This window comes from Lactuca sativa, chromosome 7 (assembly GCF_002870075.4).
Source record: "Lactuca sativa cultivar Salinas chromosome 7, Lsat_Salinas_v11, whole genome shotgun sequence".
Classification (NCBI taxonomy): Eukaryota; Viridiplantae; Streptophyta; class Magnoliopsida; order Asterales; family Asteraceae; genus Lactuca; species Lactuca sativa.
The window spans coordinates 125,943,857-125,963,034 of record NC_056629.2 but is presented as its reverse complement, the minus strand read 5'-3'; the positions used below and the strand labels follow the sequence as shown (position 1 = coordinate 125,963,034).

At 39.2% G+C, this 19,178-nt stretch overlaps 1 protein-coding gene across 1 annotated transcript; it reads left to right on the top strand.

Moving 5' to 3' along the window:
* Positions 1–397: 397 nt before the first annotated feature.
* On the top strand, positions 398–4,875 carry LOC111897030 (E3 ubiquitin-protein ligase RFI2). The gene is made up of 6 exons (XM_023893007.3): positions 398–893; positions 2,190–2,359; positions 2,467–2,516; positions 3,380–3,405; positions 3,491–3,914; positions 4,086–4,875. Exons 1-6 carry the CDS (start codon positions 737–739, stop codon positions 4,546–4,548), a joined length of 1,290 nt encoding a protein of 429 aa, XP_023748775.1. The 5' UTR covers positions 398–736; the 3' UTR covers positions 4,549–4,875.
* The last annotated feature ends 14,303 nt before the right edge of the window (positions 4,876–19,178 follow it).

The following is a 19,178-nucleotide window of genomic DNA, read 5'->3' as shown; positions in this document are numbered from 1 at the left end:
TTGTCTACTAGGGCTTACGAGGTGATGCTTACTCTCAGTTACCTTAAAGTTGTAGACATAAAGGAAAATAATATTTTTATGATAACACATTGAAACTCTAGGACTAAAATCAATACTCTTCTCATCCTTGTGGACCGGAACAACATTAAAATAAATTTCAAGGATCCATATGAACTAAATCGTATTCTCGAAGGTCTTGTTATAACATTTAGAAAAAAAGCTAAACGGAGGATCCGGGGGGTGTACGTAACGTGTTGTGTCATCTCATCTAAATCTATGTTACGTCAGGCATCGGCTAAATCCTGACCGTCGAAGGGGAATTATTACAACAAACAGCGGTAAAATTATCTGGTACGGACCAAATCCAACGGCCGTAAAACAAGCAACGAGAGGTGTGAAGAGGAAAGAGAAAATGCGCTAAGGTTCAGTTTCATTTCATACAATCGTGAAATGATCTCTTCGTTTTCTCATTTCTCTCTCATCGGCACTTGCGATTGTTAAATTTCAGCTTCCAACTCTGAAACCCTAAGATTTGAGAGCTATAATCGGTTCTCTTTTTCGTATTTTATTGATTAATTTAAGATTTAAGATAGAAAGACCTAAAAAGGGGGATTCTTGATTTCCCGAAGGTGCTGTCGGCCAAGTAAGGAATTTAAGGAGATTTCTCTTTGTGTTGGAAGTTCTAATTATAATTTCCATATAGAATAGGGCTAGCGATTTGCGTGTTTGGGAATATATGGGGTTGGAGGATGCAGATCTCGTAGACGATGGAGATGCTGCCGGAGGAGGAAAAGCTGCTTTGTCGGTTTCATGCTCGATTTGCCTCGAGGTTGTCACCGATAACGGAGATCGTGGCTGGGCAAAGCTCCAATGCGGCCATCAATTCCATCTGGGTCAGTAACTTCTTTTCTTTTCTTTCAATTCATCAAAATTTAAATTGATTGTGACCTGAAATCGTTGTCCATGGATTAGTTGTATCCCTGCAAATTCAACTCGTTTTGGTGGTTTGATCTTTATGAACCTTGGGAATTGTGAATTGTCTCGTTATTTGTTAACCTTTCAGTGGTAATAAGATACAAAACATGGTTTATTAGGGACCTCGTTGTTATTGATCTGCTTATTGTTAGGGATTATCAGATAGCATGTAAAAGGACCCTCACTTTGTAATTCAACAGTTGAAGGTGTTCAGGGGAGTTATTTTGAAGATGCGATTGGAATAATTGAACATCCATCTTTAGCATTAATCTCTGTCTTTTTTTATCAAAATAATCAGTGTAATGCTATGTTGTTACTAAGAGATTGCTTTATGGATACATTGCATTTTCTAAACCCCTATACTTCTCTTTGATCTTGGGATGTGTTTTCTTGGTTTCTTATAAAACAAACAAGTTATCATCGCGAGCTCGCTATTATTCCCTTAAAAGGAAAGTTCTTCAAATAGAATTTGATATAGGGATAAAAGTACAAAGCTAATCTATGGTATAGGAAGGTGCAAATATATTGAAAACACTAAGAATATTGCTGAATTTGTTTGAAAGGGTGCTTACTGAAATTACTAATTTACTATTATGAACGGATTATATTTGTAAAGATGCAGTAGTTGCTTAGGTGGCCCTAGCGCGAAGTTATTAGACCTTGGTTCATTGATTTATAAATTGTCGGTTTTTACGCTTTTTGGAGATATTTTTTCGCCAACTTTTTGTGATTAATTGATCATGTCATAGTACTTTGATTATATCGTGATACTTTGCATTTTGTGCTATATGTTTGAACTTTTTTGAGAAACTCTATTTGTTCTAAGGACAATTTTGAAATTTAAAATTATACTTAGGCAAATTTCAACTCATATCACCTGTTTCCTTTTTAGCTAAATTCTTTGATTTTCCCATTTGACTCGATAGAGTTAAAAACAACCCAAATCAACTCATTCATAAGTAATTGGATTGAAATTGCTTCTAGTGATTAATATGACTAACCATCATTTTCGTGGTTAATATACGTATATTTTGTTTATATTCGACTTAAATGCTTACTTTTTAATACCCCATACATAAAGTCATGTACTTTAAAATAGTCGAAGCAAATTCAAGATCCGATATGATTTATTAATACATATTGTGTAGATCTTTTGGTTGGAAAATCCAACTTGAAAAAGTGAAATTACATCTGTAATTTGTTTACTATTACAGATTGCATTGGGTCTGCATTTAATGTGAAGGGAGTGATGCAATGCCCAAACTGTAGGAAAATTGAGAAAGGTCAATGGCTTTATGCAAATGGTTGTCGACCATATCATGAGTTCAGTATGGATGATTGGACACATGATGAAGATCTGTATGATTTAAGCTATTCTGAATCAGTAAGTTTCATTTCTTTTATACCTTTCGTATGATATGATATGATGTATATAACTCATTACATGTTTACATATTTTGCAATCTTCATTGGTCTTTCCTTTTTTGGCAGTCAATGTGGTGCCCCTTTGGTGGATTTACTCGCCTTGCTGCCTCTTTTGAGTAAGCACATTTACTCTTATATTTTATCATCTTATCAGTTCTCATCTCTCTTTAGTGATAAAAATGCAAGAAATAGCAATGGGCTTTCATTTATTCTTCACTGCAGCATCCTACTTTTATAATCTTTCACTAAAGAATTGTATTTTCATTTTTTTTCCTTATTAAGGCATTGTGTACTTTCATTTTTCTGTTGTTACGACGTTGTGCTTTGAAAAATCTGCCCAATTGTAGCAGTAAAAACTACTTTGTATTTGGATGACTTCTGCTATAGTTGGGTAGATTTTTATAGTACAATGTCTCAATAACAGAAAAATGAAAGTACACAATGCTTTAATAAGGAAAAAAAATGAAATACAATTCGTTAGGGCAAAGCGCAAAGACTATATTGCAATTAATATATGGTAATAAAATGAAAGTAATATCTTGTTTTAACCCTGCAATTTTGCTTTTCTGTTGAATATTTTATTACTATATCAATTACAATATAGTCTTGCGCTTGCACTTAACAAAAATGTAAACATGGTTGAATAAAATACAAGTGTTGAAGTCCCAAATGAGTCTGCTATATTTCATGTTTATTACTTGATATATCTGTACAAATGTTATTTTTACAGTATGTGTACAATAAGTTATTATTTAATTCTACTGTAGTTTTCTGTAACTAAAGAAATATATATAAATAAAGCCACTTTGAGTATTTGTTTACATAATGGAAAAACCAACTCTAATATCTTTAATCAATAAAGTTTAATAATATATCAGCCCTTATGTCCCTGAAATGGATGCCATCTATTTTAAGAGCGACAATTTTACCCTCAGCTGTATGTTTGTTTTGATAGTGTTTTCTTTTTTTGTTTTTGCAGTGAAGGGGAATTTCCAACAACTGCATGTAAGATTTGATCCCTTTTGAAAAGAATTAAACTGAAAGTCATGTCTTGAAAAAAAACTTATAAATTCTTTGAATTTTGTTTTAGATCATGATCTTCTTGGACAACATGCGATCTTTACTGAACATGCAGCTGTATCATCTGCTACTCATCTGTGTCCATACATTGCATATGTTCAACCAGTTCACCCATCATCATCATCATCATCAACATCCAGTGCAAGTGTTGGTGATGGTCATGGTCATGGTCATGGCCATGGTGGGACCTACAACAACCAATGGAACAACAGCCAATCAGCATCAAGTGAGATGCCAAATTCTTATGGTCTGCCCACCATGGATGTCCGCTATCATACCACCCTCTTTCCTACTTCAACCAACCGTCTCGGTGGTGGTGCTGCTGCTGACCAACCCTCCATGTCATCTGTCATGCCAAGAAGGCCGCTCAGGAGTAATGCTGACATGCCAAGATCTGGAGGGTCTTATGTGCATCCATTTCTTCTCGGCCAAAGGTAAACTTCTTTTTTAATATAATTTGACACAAGGGTAAAATCGTCATTTACAACCCTTATTCATACAGGATATATGATGCTGTAATAGAGAACAATGAAAGTAGGTTGCTGTAAATATGATAAACAAATAAATGCTTCTAATTTTCAAAGTTATGATGATGTTTTGTGCAGTTCTGGTGGTAGAGCTCCGAGTGCGGTCGGGTCATCAATGATTCATCCGTATCCGGGCAGCGCTGCCCGGGCACGTGAGCGGTCCCAGGCTCTTCAAGCCTATTTTCAGCAACCCAGCAATCTACCGGGCTTACGCACACCGATCGTCTCCGGTTCCCGGAGATCCAACAACCCGCCACAAATTGGCGGTCCAGCAGGGTCATCCTCCGACCAGCTCCGTGGCGGCGGTGTCTATTTCCTCCCGACTTCCGGTGGCGGTGGCGGTGGTTCGTCAAACGGTAGAGCCTTTCAAGAAGCGGAAAGCTCAATGCAGCCTAATCCGTTCCACCATGGGTGGGAACGGGACCCACATGCCGGATGGGGGTTTCATCAGGCGGGCGGCGGCGGCGGTGGTGGTGGTGGTGTTTTCCGGCAGAGGCATGGGTCAGATAGGACTCCGGGACAAGGGCATTATCGGTCGTAATTTATTTGTGGTTGGTTGTTTTTTTTTTTCAATGATGATGAGAATGAAGTGAGAAATGAAATGAAAACTTGTTTGGTGTCTGTCTTGTTTTACCAACTGTAAGAAAAATGAATGATGATGGATTTACATGTTTTAAGTGTTGGTAAGAGTTACTTGTTGGATGGAGGCTTTGCTTTTGCCTTTCCGGTTGTAAGCAAAGGCTTTCTTTGTTGAATCAAATGGCCTTGAAATGAGTCCATTGATACTTTGTTCAGCTTTGTGTGATTGATGGACTTTTGGCTTTTTCTTGCCCTGGAGATATAAAATAAACCTTCTTCTTGTGTTCAATGACTTACAAAATTCCTAACTTAATTCAACATGTATGTATGTAGGGGAATAATCAATGCATATGTCTTTATTGCTTTGTGATGCGTTTTTGCGTACGTATTTGTTGACCTACTTACAACCTACATTATAGTAAAAAATTTATATTTGGGTGTCTAGCAATCGGTTTTATGGTCAACATGGAGAGAAGTCGTAGAGTTCAAGTGCTTAAAATCGGAGGCTAATAAAGAAAAAGTACCGTGGGAAGATGTAACTTGCGGAAATGAAGATGCTCAAATGGACATTGGATAGAGCATTGTTGGATAGCATCCGAGTGCACAAATTAGAAATATGTTGAATAGTTTTATCGATTGCCGAAATTTAGGAAAAAAGATTGTGGTGGTATGAATAGGGGTGGGTATGGTGTGATTTGGTATAGCTTCTGAAGTGGTGAATCTAGAACAAAATATCATGTGGTTCCTTATGTAAGTGAGACCGAAAAAATGAGAGTAAATAATACTAGTGGCGGACTAGTGCCTGGCGGAGGGGCGGTGTTAGGTTGGTAGCGATAGTCGGACGACAAATGACAGAGTACGAAATTGGTTAGGTGGGAGCGATCATCAGGGCGATATCGTATGATGATTTAGTAATGTTGATCAATCATCACCCCATGCGATGTTTAATATTTCAAGTAGGGATGAGCATATGAACCGGGGAACCGGTACCGGAACCGGAACCCGATGGAACGGGTCGGGACCGGGACAATATTCTTTTGGATTTTTAGTTATATTAAGTGGATTGAAATATAAACGATAAGCTTCGTACATTTTGATCAATTTTCGTTTTGGCAAAGTTTATAAGGTAGGTTCTTGAAAAATTATAAGGTAGTTCTTATTTTTTCATGCCTAACTTATACATTTTTTTTTTTTAAAGGCGGGTCCTAAGACCCACCTTCACTACACATAGATACATCTTGAGTTTCTGAATAAACCAAAACCACAACCGGCTTTTTGATTTTCAAAATTAGAACCACATCAAACTGATCAGTTGTGTTTTTCCGGTTTTTAGTTTTAACAAATGCAGTCCGGTTTTTTAAACCCGAACCACAACTATAAAATTTTATAGTAAAAAAGAAGTTTTAGACTCCCATATTAATATGTAGTTAATTTCAATATTTTCAGGTTTGTAGGTCATTATTGTAATTTTACAGATGAAGAAACTAAATGATTTTATATCTCTCAATGGATGTGGGATTAGATGTAATGTAGTGTAAAAGTTTGCAAATAGATTCATACATTCATAACTAGAGAGGAAATTTGAGTTTTGCGGTTTTCATATTACTAAAACCGAAACAAAACCGAATTTTTCGATTTTTGAAGAATTAGAAACCAAACCATAAGTTTTATGTTTGCTATCGGTTTCGTCTACGACTTTTCGGTTTGCAGTTCGGTTTTTGCTCATAACTACTAGTGTATGCATCAATAGGATTTTAGTAAAATTAAATAATTATTTAATTAAATAAAGACAAATATTAAATGATTTCCATAATTGTATGTATATTTAATGATATCCATAATTATAATTCTCTTTTTATGGAAACAAATTAAATTTGTTATTAATGTCAGCAATAACATTCTTTCAGAATGAATTGGCATTTAGGTTTTCATGTATGTGTTCGTGTTTTGTTTATGAACTCATTCACTTCAAATACAACAAAGTTGCATTGAATATGAATAACGAGAGTGTATTCTACTAGAATACACTCTCATTATGTTAGAATACACTCACATTCTTCTAAAATAATCTCTCATTCTGCTAGAATACACCCTCGTTCTCCATGTTTCATGCAACTTTGTTGTATTTTGAGTGAGTGGGTTATGAAACAAAATACGAACCCATATATGAAAACCTACGTACGAATTCATTCTGAAAAAATATTATTGCCGATTAATGACGAATTTAATTAGTTTCCATAAAAAATGAATTATAATTATGAATATCATTTAATATACATATAATTATAAAAATCATTCAATATCTATCATTATTTGATTAAATAATAATTTAAATTTTACTAAATTTTTATTGGTGCATTCTAGCACACAATAGATATGAGAAGCATTTTAACCTTACTCTCTCTCTCTCTCTCTCTCTCTCTCTCTATATATATATATATATATATATATATATATATATATATATATATATATAGAGAGAGAGAGAGAGAGAGAGAGAGAGAGAGAGAGATTAAATGAATTTAGTAAAAATTAAATGATATTAAATTTTTTCCATAATTATATTTATATTAAATGATATCCATAATTATAATTCTTTTTTTTATGGAAACTAATTAAATTCGTCATTGATATCAACAATAATATTCTTTTAGAATGAATTCTCATCTAGGTTTTCATGTATGGTTTCATATTTTGTTTCATGACCAACTCACTCAAAATACAACAAAGTTATCTGGAACACATAGAACGAAAGTGTATTCTAGCAGAATGAGAGTTTATTCTAAAAGAACGAGAGTATATTTTAACAAAATAAGAGTATATTATAGTAGAATATACTCTCGTTCTTCACATTCCATGCAATTTTGTTGTATTTTAAGTGAGTGATTCCATAAATAAAACGTGAACCCATACATGAAAACATAGATGTCAATTCATTCTAAAAGAATGTTATTGCTGCTATTAATGACAAATTGAATTAGTTTCCATAAAAAGGGAATTATATTTATGGTTATCATTTAATATATATATATATATATATATATATATATATATATATATATATATATATATACGATTATGGAAATCATTTAATATTAATCTTTATTTAATTAAATAATTATTTAATTTTACTAAATTCTTACTGGTGCATTTTAACATACAATAAATGTAAGAAACACATGAATCTAGCCATATATATATATATATATATATATATATATATATATATATATATATATATATATATATATATATATATATATATATATATATACGGGGAGTGCAAACCCCGCAATACAAGGCTAACCACTATTAACAATCATAAACTAAGCCTCTTTAAATCTCTTAACTTTTTATTAAACACTAGGGGCACCCAACCCCTGTAGCGTAGTAAAAAATTACTCGAGACGGGAAGATTTCACGAGAAGCAGCAAAAGGAATCGAAACCACCAATGGATCGAGCCTACCTTCGATCTGGAGTCACTTTTGGTCCGAGGCCATGTTCGATTCACCTCACTGCGGCACGACCCAGACTACTCTCGGTTCTAGATTACCTTTGGGTCATCTCTACTCACAGTTCAAACCACTTTCGATCCGGGGTCTCATGAACCGAGACCTCACACCAAATTTCCCCTCAACCTCACAAGTCAAACCAAAGTAGAAAAACCCAAAAGGGACCCTCTTGGTTCGGAGCCCCCTAAGTCCGGAACACGACCCTATGAAATGTACCGGACAATCTCCGTGTACTCCGAAACACCCTTCTTTTTGGAAACCCCTCATCAGGAACCAACCCGCCTCGAAAGGATCCGCACCAGACGGGTTTCGTGGCCTCGGAAGACCAAGGCCACTCCGGTAATTGATAACCCCACACCTCCACTCCGGAACCATGGATGACTTCGTACGGATGATCCCAACTCCGGACGGGCTCTCCTAACTCCGAGCACCCTATCTCACTTACCAATCTTGAAGAGTTAAGACACGATTATGATGTCTAAGACTCATTATTTTAATCATGTTTTGGGGGAATTTCTCGCAATAAACCATATCTTTTGTGCAAGATATTCTTCAAGGGTTGGTTGACTTTTCCAAAAAGTTATGTCACAGCCCTTTCCCTATAACCACCTTATGACTACTTTATGGCACTAGTCTCATTGTACCTAATTAAATCAATATCTTTCCCGCAACACTCCATCAGATTTCCCTTCCCCAGATCCACTCATTAGATCCTTAATCGTCACCTATAAAACCCTATTCATATCGCCCAAAGGCACACTTCCCCCCCTCCCCCCCCATTTGCGCTCTAAAACTAGAAGATCTCCAGGAATTTCTTGACTTTCACTTCACTCTTGGCAACTTCTCCATTTCCACTCTCGAATATCCCCCCCTCCATCACTCTAATTCACGAAAATCTTATACAATCATCGCCATTATCGTTCCCAGGAACTTCAAATCTTCAAGCTCTTTCTCCAAGTGTTCTTGACTTGGAAACCTCTCTTCTTTCACGTCCATCTCAAAGGATCACATAAGGTGAGTTCATACCCCTACATTTTTACGATTTATTCAAGTTTTATGAGGGAGAATACAAGCTACAACGCTAAAATATATCCTAAAAACTAGTTAAACAGTTTCCAATTTACGAAAACCTTATAATATGTCGAGCAAGGTGTATAGTAATAAGATTTTTATGTGCTAAATGTATTTCCTGTTAGCTGATTTCACGAAACAGAAATAGACATTCATGAAAGGGTTTTCATTCGCCACATATACATATATATATATATATATATATATATATATATATATATATATATATACACACACACACATATATATGATAAACTATAGTAGGTATAGTTTATGGTATATTATCACTACAATCACATTTTATAAGGGTTCATTTACACTACAGAAAAAGGATTTTTCATTCATTTTACACATAAAATCGTTAACGTAAATTGTGAGACACTACTTCATTGTACTCTCAGAGTATTGGTAAAATTCATGTAGTTATAGCCAGAGTCTATTGTAGGGAGAGCGTGATAGTTGTGTATAGATCTATATTGGGATTGACAATCTCGCACCCAAGCTGCTTGCGACAGCTCAGTCGGCAGGTCAGGGGTGACAAATGTCATAACATTCTGACGCCTGAAGAACATCGTCACAGGTCTTCTATGTCGTAGCATGGTTATAACGACTCACATAGGGAGTTACCGAAACATATAGTTTACAGGGATTTATTATTTAACATGGGTTTTATGTCAATTTTAAACCACCTTTACTACAATAAATATGGAAATCTACTTGTACATTTCAGTCTTTGGGTACTATGACTACACACATTTCATAAGGAAAATATTGGATTTTTCTTGAAACATACATATTCATTTACAAAGAAAGGTTTTAAATTCTACATGCAAAAAACTTATGCACTCACCAACTTAATTGTTGACACTCTTTCAAAATTACTTGTATTATCAGGTAATCAATGAAATCAGGTAACCGCAGGCTTTTGAGGATGGAACGCTTCAGCGTTTGACAAACTATTTTTGATATCATATTGTAATCGATTTCGAAATATGTAACAGTTGAAACTATGTAACTTTTTCGATTATATTTATGATTGGTTGTATGTACAATGATCACTATTATACTCGTATGTCATGATACTACGCATGAAGTCCTCCACCCTCGGACGTTTCCGCCATCCGAGGTTTGAGGGTGTGACAGATTGGTATCAGAACATCGTTTATAGGGAACTAAGTATATCGAGCCGCATAAGATATACTAACTATAAACACATTGGGACAAACCCTCTAATTTAAACTGTTTCATACAAATATACTTTGGAAATAAAAACTATTTCACATTAAAAGTATAAATACATGCATACTTGTTTGTGTAGTGTCGTGACTAGGAAGAATACAAAACAAAAGAAGGTGAGTTGCACGTTGCGGGTATGCCCTGAAGTATGTATTCAAGTCTAGGATGAATATAGTCTGATCAACTATATTCGTCTGAGAAGTGATTAACATATGTCGGGGGATGACTGTGGCGGACAACAAGTCTCATAACCTAACAACATTCCCTACAAGAAATGCACTAAGAATCGAACATAACAATTAAAATATTATAGGAATATTTTTATGTTGCTTTAGCGCAACGTTTTAGATTCATTATAAGCTTCTTACACCCCTGATTCTCGCGCAGACATCATGGCAGGATTTCACCTACCAGGAGACCCCTACTACCCGAACCAGGGAAACAGAGGATGGATAGAAGAAGATCCCGAGGAGTTGTTCGAAGAAGAGCCCGAAGAGGATCCAGAAGAAGATCCTGAAGAGGACAAAGATGAAGGAATGGACGAGGACTCCGAGGAGGATCCCGAAGTCTACAACCCACCTCATGTCCCCGTACCCAGACAAAAATTCCAGGGCCCGGCGCCCCAATCGGCCGAAACCTTAAACCTCTAGAGCCGAGAGCAGGGATAGAAACCTCCTTTCTTAATGAGAAGGGACTTCCATAGCCTCGAAGAGGGAGGTCCAACTGATAGAGCCCTCCCCGTCATAATGAGTCGCATCTCACGCCAGGTTGACCAAACCGAGTCTCGTACAACCAACTCCTTGCAACTAACGCAGTCGCCCAGGTCAACACTGGTAGACTTCGGCAACTGGACCGAGATCACGACCAAACCAGGCACCACACCGAGGCCCTCTAGAGGGAACTGGCCGAAGCCCTGGTCGAGATTGGGACACTTTGAGAAACTCACGCCACTTTAGAAAGACGCCTGACTGAAGCAGAGTGCCAAGTGGCGGAGTCCAAAGCTCAGAGCAACAACCGCCGCGAGTAGTTTTTACATTACCCACATTTTGATATAGACTAGGTTTATGAGTATGCGTTGGTGATACTCTTCTCTATGTGTAAGTTTAACCCCACAATTTAGTGATTACACTAATCAAGGGATTTAATTGTTGACAAAGTCTTAATTGCATTGATGTAATGTAGACCTGCTTCAAGGTCAAAATTTCCAAACATTATGTACTAAAATCATATCAATGAAATGGGCATGCATATTATTTCATTGGGAGCGCTACCACTATACTCATAACAGTGTATATCGTTACCGGGTGAAATATACAATTGCTCAGTGTATACACTAATGTCATATATAGTTAAGAGTCTAATGACTTAGAATTGGTGGGTCCGCTTTAGCTCCTATGTAACATCCCGAGTTCAGGAGTGCAAGTTCAGGGTTCAAAGTGAAAATGTGGATGGTCAACTCGGCAAGTCCATGGGTAGACTCGGCGAGTAGGGTCGCGATTCTGATCGCGTGTTAAGTGGCCAGCTCGGCGAGTCGGTGGCTGGACTCGGCGAGTTGGTGTTGTGTGGAGAAAACCCAAATTCCGGGGGTTGAGCCCTATATAAAGGATATAATACCCTCTCCCCAACCTCTTTACCCTCCCTTGAAGTCCAGAAGCCCTAATATTCATTTGTGAGAGAATTAGAGAGCATTTGGATCTTGAAGGAGTGTTGTTGAAGAGATCTTTGAAGATTAAGAGGCTTGGAGCAAGGGTCTTTGCAAGGCTTTGGCTTATTCTTCTGTTGGAGTCTTCTCTTGAGGTAATGATTCGTTGTTTGAGCTATTATCCATCTAAATCTATCATTTGTGGGATTTTTGGGAGTGTATCTAGTGCTATCTTGAGTTTGGAGGTTGGATCTGAGGTTGCTACCTCAGATCTAGTGTAATGATGATCCAAAAGAGCATAAAGTCCCTGTTCAAGAGTTGTTGATGAAGCCTTTTTGTCCCAAACCCTAGCCCTAGAGTGTATTATGCTTAGATCTCCTTGGATTCACGTAAAGTTTGCCACTTTACATGATGGATGGCTTGTATAAGAGTAGATCTATGGATTGGAGACCCTGCATGGCTTGGAAAGCCTCTGTATGGGTTAAGAGCTAGTGGTACTCGGCAAGTCACATGGGTGTACTCGGCGAGTTGCATGAAGATAGGCAGCAACTCGACGAGTTGGAAGAACAGCTCGGCGAGTTGGTTGAAGATAGCCTTGGACTCGGCGAGTCTGCTCTTGGACTCAGTGAGTCTGGTCGTGAGGTCCTAACCATTCATGGTAGAACTGTGAATCGGTGAGTCAAGGGATGACTCAGTGAGTTGAGTGCGATTAGACTCAGAGTTGTGGGACTCGGCGAGTCTTAGGGCCACTCGGCGAGTTGAGTCGTGTTATGGGAGTTTTAGAGCATAGGGACTCAACGAGTCAGCGGGGTGACTCGGCAAGTAGAAATAGTCTTGTGTTGACTAGCTGTCTTCCAGGGGTATTTTGGTATTTATTGAGTTCAGTGTTTTTTTTATTGATCAGTGAAGTTCGCGTCAGAGGTTGGAGCAGCGTGATCTTATCTCTTCAGTCGGCAGTTGCGAGGTGAGTTATCCTCACTATATCAACAGGGTCTAAGGCACCAAGGCCGACCATTTATCGGATTGTAATCCGGGTATCGTTGTTATGTTATCGCTTTGCTATGTTTTCATCCTGGTAGTTAGGGTGGTATATGTTAGAGACCTGGTTAAGGTCGGTATCCTGGTATATACGATGATGCTATGCTAGTGACCGGTTAGGTCGGTATCCTGGTTAGGATGATGTTATGTTATGTGATCTGCTAGATCGGTTTGATTGGATGCGTACTGTTATATGATTGTATTTTTATGTGCATCTGGTTGTTGGACTGGGGTTGGGTTGAGGTGGGTCCTGCTTTGTATTGTATGCCAACATACCCAGGGCGGACCGGTTATCCCGAAGGCCCAACGAGCGGTCCGGATAGGCTGAAGGCCCCACGAGGGCGGACCAGACGTGTCGAGGCTCGGAGAGTGGACCAGGCCGACTGAAGTCCCGGTACGGGTGGACCAGTCATACTGTAGACTCAGAGAGTGGACCAGGTGGACTGAAGGCCCGGTGCGGGTGGACCAACCACATTGCAGACTCGATGGATATGGCTGGACTCGGAGGGTGGACCAGGTGGACTGCAGGCCTGGTGCGGCGGACCAGTCACACAGTAGACCCGAAGTGCATGGTTGTTATGTGTTCTGATATGATATGGCATGTTATGTGTATGGTATATGTGGTTGGAATTTTGGGGGTATCTCACTAAGCTTTCGGGCTTACAGTTGTGGTTTAAATGTTTCAGGTACATCAGGAGACCGTGGCAAGGCAAAGGCGTGAACGTACCGCTCCTCATGATTATGTTTTATGATATGGTTATGGGAAGACTCTGATAATAATTGTACTGAAAACATTTTGTAATAACTTAATGAAACTGGGTTGTTTTTGAAAAGTTTAATTTGGTTGGAATTTTTACAGCGTTACATCGTATTCCTTGTTTGGTTGTGGGCTTAGGGCAGACCCATTAGGATCAAAGGTCTATTGAATCTTAGGTATATATAACCAAGTATACACCGAGCAATTGTGGGTAGGACCTAATATGAACCAAGTTACAAGATTACATGCAGGCACCACTATTAAAAATTCATGAGTTCGAATGTACGAACTGTTGTTATGAATTTCTTACCGATACGCTAAAGTTAGGAAATAACACTTTAAGAACCTAAAATAACTTGGTTCGATAATACCTGACTTATAACCTCTTCCAAAATACTTACATTTCGTCTTTAAAACTATGGCAAAAAATATGCCGCCATGTAAGTGATGGGATTTGAGCACTACATCATTCCTATGGTGTACATGCAAACCCTAATAGCTTTTGGATCTAGTTTGTCTAATGAACATGAAATTGAATATCCAAAGCTATAAACCCTAGATCTAACATATTATAATCTGAATTAGGGTTTAGAGAATACCTTTGATTGTTATGTAGCAATAACAATCTATTCCTTGGCTTCAGAAAGCTTAGTGTATCAAGTGTTGCACCTCTAATGGAGTCACAAACACCACTAAGCAACTAGATGAAGAAGAAAGAGAATGAAAGCCCCAAAAATGTCTAGGAAACCCCTCTAAAGAGTTAGCCACGTTTTTTGGTCTCAAGGGTTCTTTAAATAGGTAGGCAAATAGGGTTATCTAACAAGGAAACCCTAATTTGACTGCTTAAGCCCTAAGCAGCCCATTGACCCCTTCTGGAACATGCCTTGGACGGAAATCATATGGGCTTCCCATAGATTTCGTCCAACCTATATTCCAAGGTGATCCATAGCCCAATTGCAACTATCTTATAATTACAATTTCAGTCCCCTAAGTTTAATTAATCTCTTTTAGCCACAAAATTAGTTCTTAATTAATTCTTGACTAATATTAATTAAACAATATGATTTCTCCTTTAATATATTATTCTCATAATATATTAATAAATCATAATTAATCCTTTCTCTCCTTAATTCATCCTACATATTGCTATGGCGAAGGCAACCCAAAAGGACCATGCTCATAATCGGGTCAAGTACATACCAAAATAATTATGGACTTAGACACTAATCCAAGAGTCTCCCACTTGGATAAGTCTAATAACTATTTTCTATAACTTCCGAACCTGATCAACAATCATAGCTTTCAAAAGCCTTTGTCAACTCTGATCTTATCAGATAGCGTGTCCTTTAGATAAGGGATTATATATTCCTCCATTCTCAAGATATCGTATAGACACGAGACATGGATTTAAATCATTCTCTCTGTCTATGTATTGTTTCCCGACATCTGATTTATGACGACTGACAACATACTACAATTGAACACATCAACTTAGTCCCGACTTGGCCAAGCGCTTAGGGTGTCATCACTAAATCATCGAGGGGCCCACAGATATCGCTTTTATCCCACTTTGGGTAAAAGGAATGGATAAACTTTGACTCAAATGCTTTCTTGCACCTACTAATTGAATCACACACAACAATAAGTTTTATAACACCAAGTTACTGGTCCGTTTACTTATCATCAATGTGCAACCGACCAACAAATAACAACTCACAGGTATCGGTTTCAAGAATATACAATGTTATCATCTAACTAATCACTCGTGATAAATCCATGAAGTGATTCAAGTGAGCGTGGTTTTAATCCAATACTTTAATCTTATCAAAGCACTCATGAACTTTGCAGCAAACTTGTGCTATGTCTAAACACTTTAGACAATTTATAGACAGATTCATGACAGTATTCCTTCATACCTACTTCCAACATATGACCGACTGTGGGGGTTCGAATAACCCAGTTATTCTGGAAGTCAAAATAACCCAATCTGGAAACATTTCCATATTTGCCATATGACAACTCATTCTAAATAGAATCTTATTTATTCAAAATAATGTCAACATGGTCCATCAAATACTATACTTCCAACTACTCACAAGCAACAAATCCTTAGCGAACCTCAGATCATGTAATGCCGTAAAAATTAAAACAATTTTTCACTTTTGAAAACACATTTTTAATTAAACCATTCATTCACAAAATGTCATAACATCAAGTTTTCAAATCACAAATGTCTCCCAAGATCAAAATACATCCAATCCCATATGTGTGTACGAATCAAGTCGACGCCTTCCCGCGGTCATCACTGGTACCTGAAACACATAACACTAAACACTGTAAGCATATGCTTAGTGAGTTCCCCAAAATACCACACTAATCACATAATAGCCACTCGAGGCTGTAACTCTGTTGACCCTCTGGTCAGTGTGTCTCAGTGGGGCCCTCCAGCCCCAACTCTCTGTGGGCCCTCTGGCCCTAACTCTAGGGACCCGAAAGTCCCAACTCTGTAACTCTGAATCATGCATATCACATATCAAAACAAATCACAACACATAATAACATGCAATCACACAGGCATATAACTCTATAATACTCTGTCTCTGAACTCTATTACCACACTAGGTAAAGTATAGTGAGAAGACTCACCTCGGGTATCTCGGTAAATATCTGTCTCGGAATAAATGTGATCTAGCCTCCGCCTAATCACACAAAGTAATACACCCATAAATACAACTATACTCAACCCTAAAGGTCAACAAGGTCAACAGTCAACTTTGACCGGACTCGGCGAGTGCACTAGGGCGACTCGGCGAGTCTATATGTGTCCACTGACTCCCTTGGATCCTCTCTTGACACGTCGAGTACTTCCATAACTCGACGAGTTCCACCTGGCATGAATCGCGGGGCCACCACGACTCAACTCGCCGAGTCCCAAGAACAACTCGGCGAGTTCCGGCTTGACTCAGCCCCCCTAGACTCTCCCTGACTCACTGAGTCGACCCCTCAACTCGGCAAGACCACTCGCTGAGTGGTTACGGGCAAACTTCATGCTACTCGTCGAGTTTGTTCTACAGACTCGGCGAGTCCATGCCATGCATAAACTCAAACTCACTTCTGAGGTCAGATCTGTTCCATACAATCATAGATCTGGCCTCCCCAGGCATGATAATCATGTAAAGTCCAAACCTTGGTGCTCAAACAACAACTATTTGCTCATAAATGATGTTTTAGCCCCATATCTCATAACTCTAGGCCAATACTCTCATGAACCCTCATAAAGCTTAAGGAATAAAGCTTCTATGGACCTCTATGGATCTTATCTCAAGCCTCATCACAAATAGGGACGAAATGGACATCAAATCTAAACAACAAAGGGGTCAAGAAACCCTAAACCCCCATGTTCATCATAACAACAGAAAAGGGAGCCAAAATATACCTCCAAGATGATGCTCTGAGCTCCAAAATAGAAGGATGTCCACCTCCCTTGCCTTCTCTTACCTAGAATCTCCTTTGCCTTGCCAAACAAAGCTTCAAAGGTCAACAATGGCCTCTTCTCTCTCCCAAAATGCTCAAATCTCTTTAGGGTTTCTCTCTAGGGGTTGGTGGCCGCAAATGACGTCCATAAGCCCCTTTAAATAGGTCTCAAACCCTAGAAATTAGGGTTTCATTAAACAGCATGGACTCCCCGAGTTCAGATGCGAACCCGCGCCCAAAACCGCGATCCTACTCGGCGAGTTTGGACTCCAACTCGCCGAGTCTCCTCACAAATCACCCAAAAATACAAGAATAATTAATACCTGGGAATCCGGAGTGTTACAATTCTCCCCCACTAGAACTAGACTTTGCCCTCGAAGTCTCGCTCTGCAAATAACTTCGGATGCTGCTCACGCATCTCACTCTCCGGCTCCCAAGTCATCTCGGACCCCTTCCGATGTTGCCACTGAACCAAAACCAAAGGTACCTCCTTGTTCCTCAAAACCTTGATTTATCGATCTCTGATTGCCACCGGTCTCTCAGCATAATTCAGGCTCGCAGCCAGCTAAATATCCTCTAATGGTACCACTGCTGACTCATCGGCAATACACTTCCACAACTTTGACACGTGGAAAGTGTCGTGAATCTGACCCAACTCTGCTGGCAACTCCAAACGATAGGCTACCCTGCCTACCCTCGCGACCACCCTGAATGGACCAATATATCGGGGCCCCAATTTGCCCCTCTTCCTGAATCGAATCACTCCTTTCCAAGGAGAGACCTTCAGGAGCACAAAGTCGCCGACCTGAAACTCAAGCTCGGACCAACGTCTGTCCGCATAACTCTTCTGACGACTCTGAGCGGTCAACAACCTCTGTCTGACCTGTTGGATCTGCTCTGTCGTCTGAAGCACGATCTCAGTACTACCCGTAACATGCTGCCCGACCTCTCCCCAGCAAATGGGGGTCCGACACCTCCTCCCATACAACAGCTCAAAAGGTGGCATACCAATGCTCGAATGATGGCTATTGTTGTAGGAGAACTCTGCCAAGGGCAAATACGTGTCCCAACTCCCCCCGAAGTCCAACACACATGCCCGGAGCATGTCCTTGAGCGTCTGAATCGTCCGCTCACTTTGTCTGTCAGTCTGGGGGTGATATGCGGTACTAAAATGCAGCCTAGTACCCAACTCCTCGTGAAACTTCTTCCAGAATCTGGAAGTGAAACGCACATCTCGGTCTGAAACAATCGAGATCGACACTCCATGCCGTGATACCACTTCCCTCATGTACATTTCTGCTAATTTCTCTGCGGAAGAAATCTCACTGATAGCAAGGAAGTGGGCGCTCTTTGTCAACCTGTCCACAATCACCCAAATTGCATCGAATCCCCTAGCAGTCCTTGGCAATTTGGTGATAAAATTCATGGTAATTTGTTCCCACTTCCATCCGGGAACCTCCAACGGCTGCAACTTACCATGCGGTCTCTGGTGCTCGGCCTTAACCCTACGGCAGGTTAAGCACCTCTCAACAAACCATGCAACATCCCTCTTCATACAGGGCCACCAATATTCTCTCCTCAGGTCTAAATACATCTTAGTGGCCCCAGGATGGATCGAGAATTTCGACCGATGAGCCTCTTCCATCAAAATGGTACGCGTCCCTCCCACAAACGGTCCCCATATAAGTCCTTGAAATGTCATAAGCCCCCAACCATCGGTAACGAACTCCGATACCAACCCAACAACTCGCTCTCTCTTCTGGTTTTCCGATCTCACGGCCTCAGCCTGTGCTCCATGAATGGTGTCCAACACCGGAGCCATCACGGTCAATCGCAAACATACATCTCGCAATGGGGCGCT

Coding starts and splice junctions, on each gene's coding strand:
- LOC111897030 (XM_023893007.3), top strand. CDS start 737: ATGGGGTTGGAGGATGCAGATCTCGTAGACGATGGAGATGCTGCCGGA. Junction 2,517..3,379: donor CGCCTTGCTGCCTCTTTTGA/GTAAGCACATTT, acceptor TTGTTTTTGCAG/TGAAGGGGAATTTCCAACAA. Junction 3,406..3,490: donor GGAATTTCCAACAACTGCAT/GTAAGATTTGAT, acceptor ATTTTGTTTTAG/ATCATGATCTTCTTGGACAA.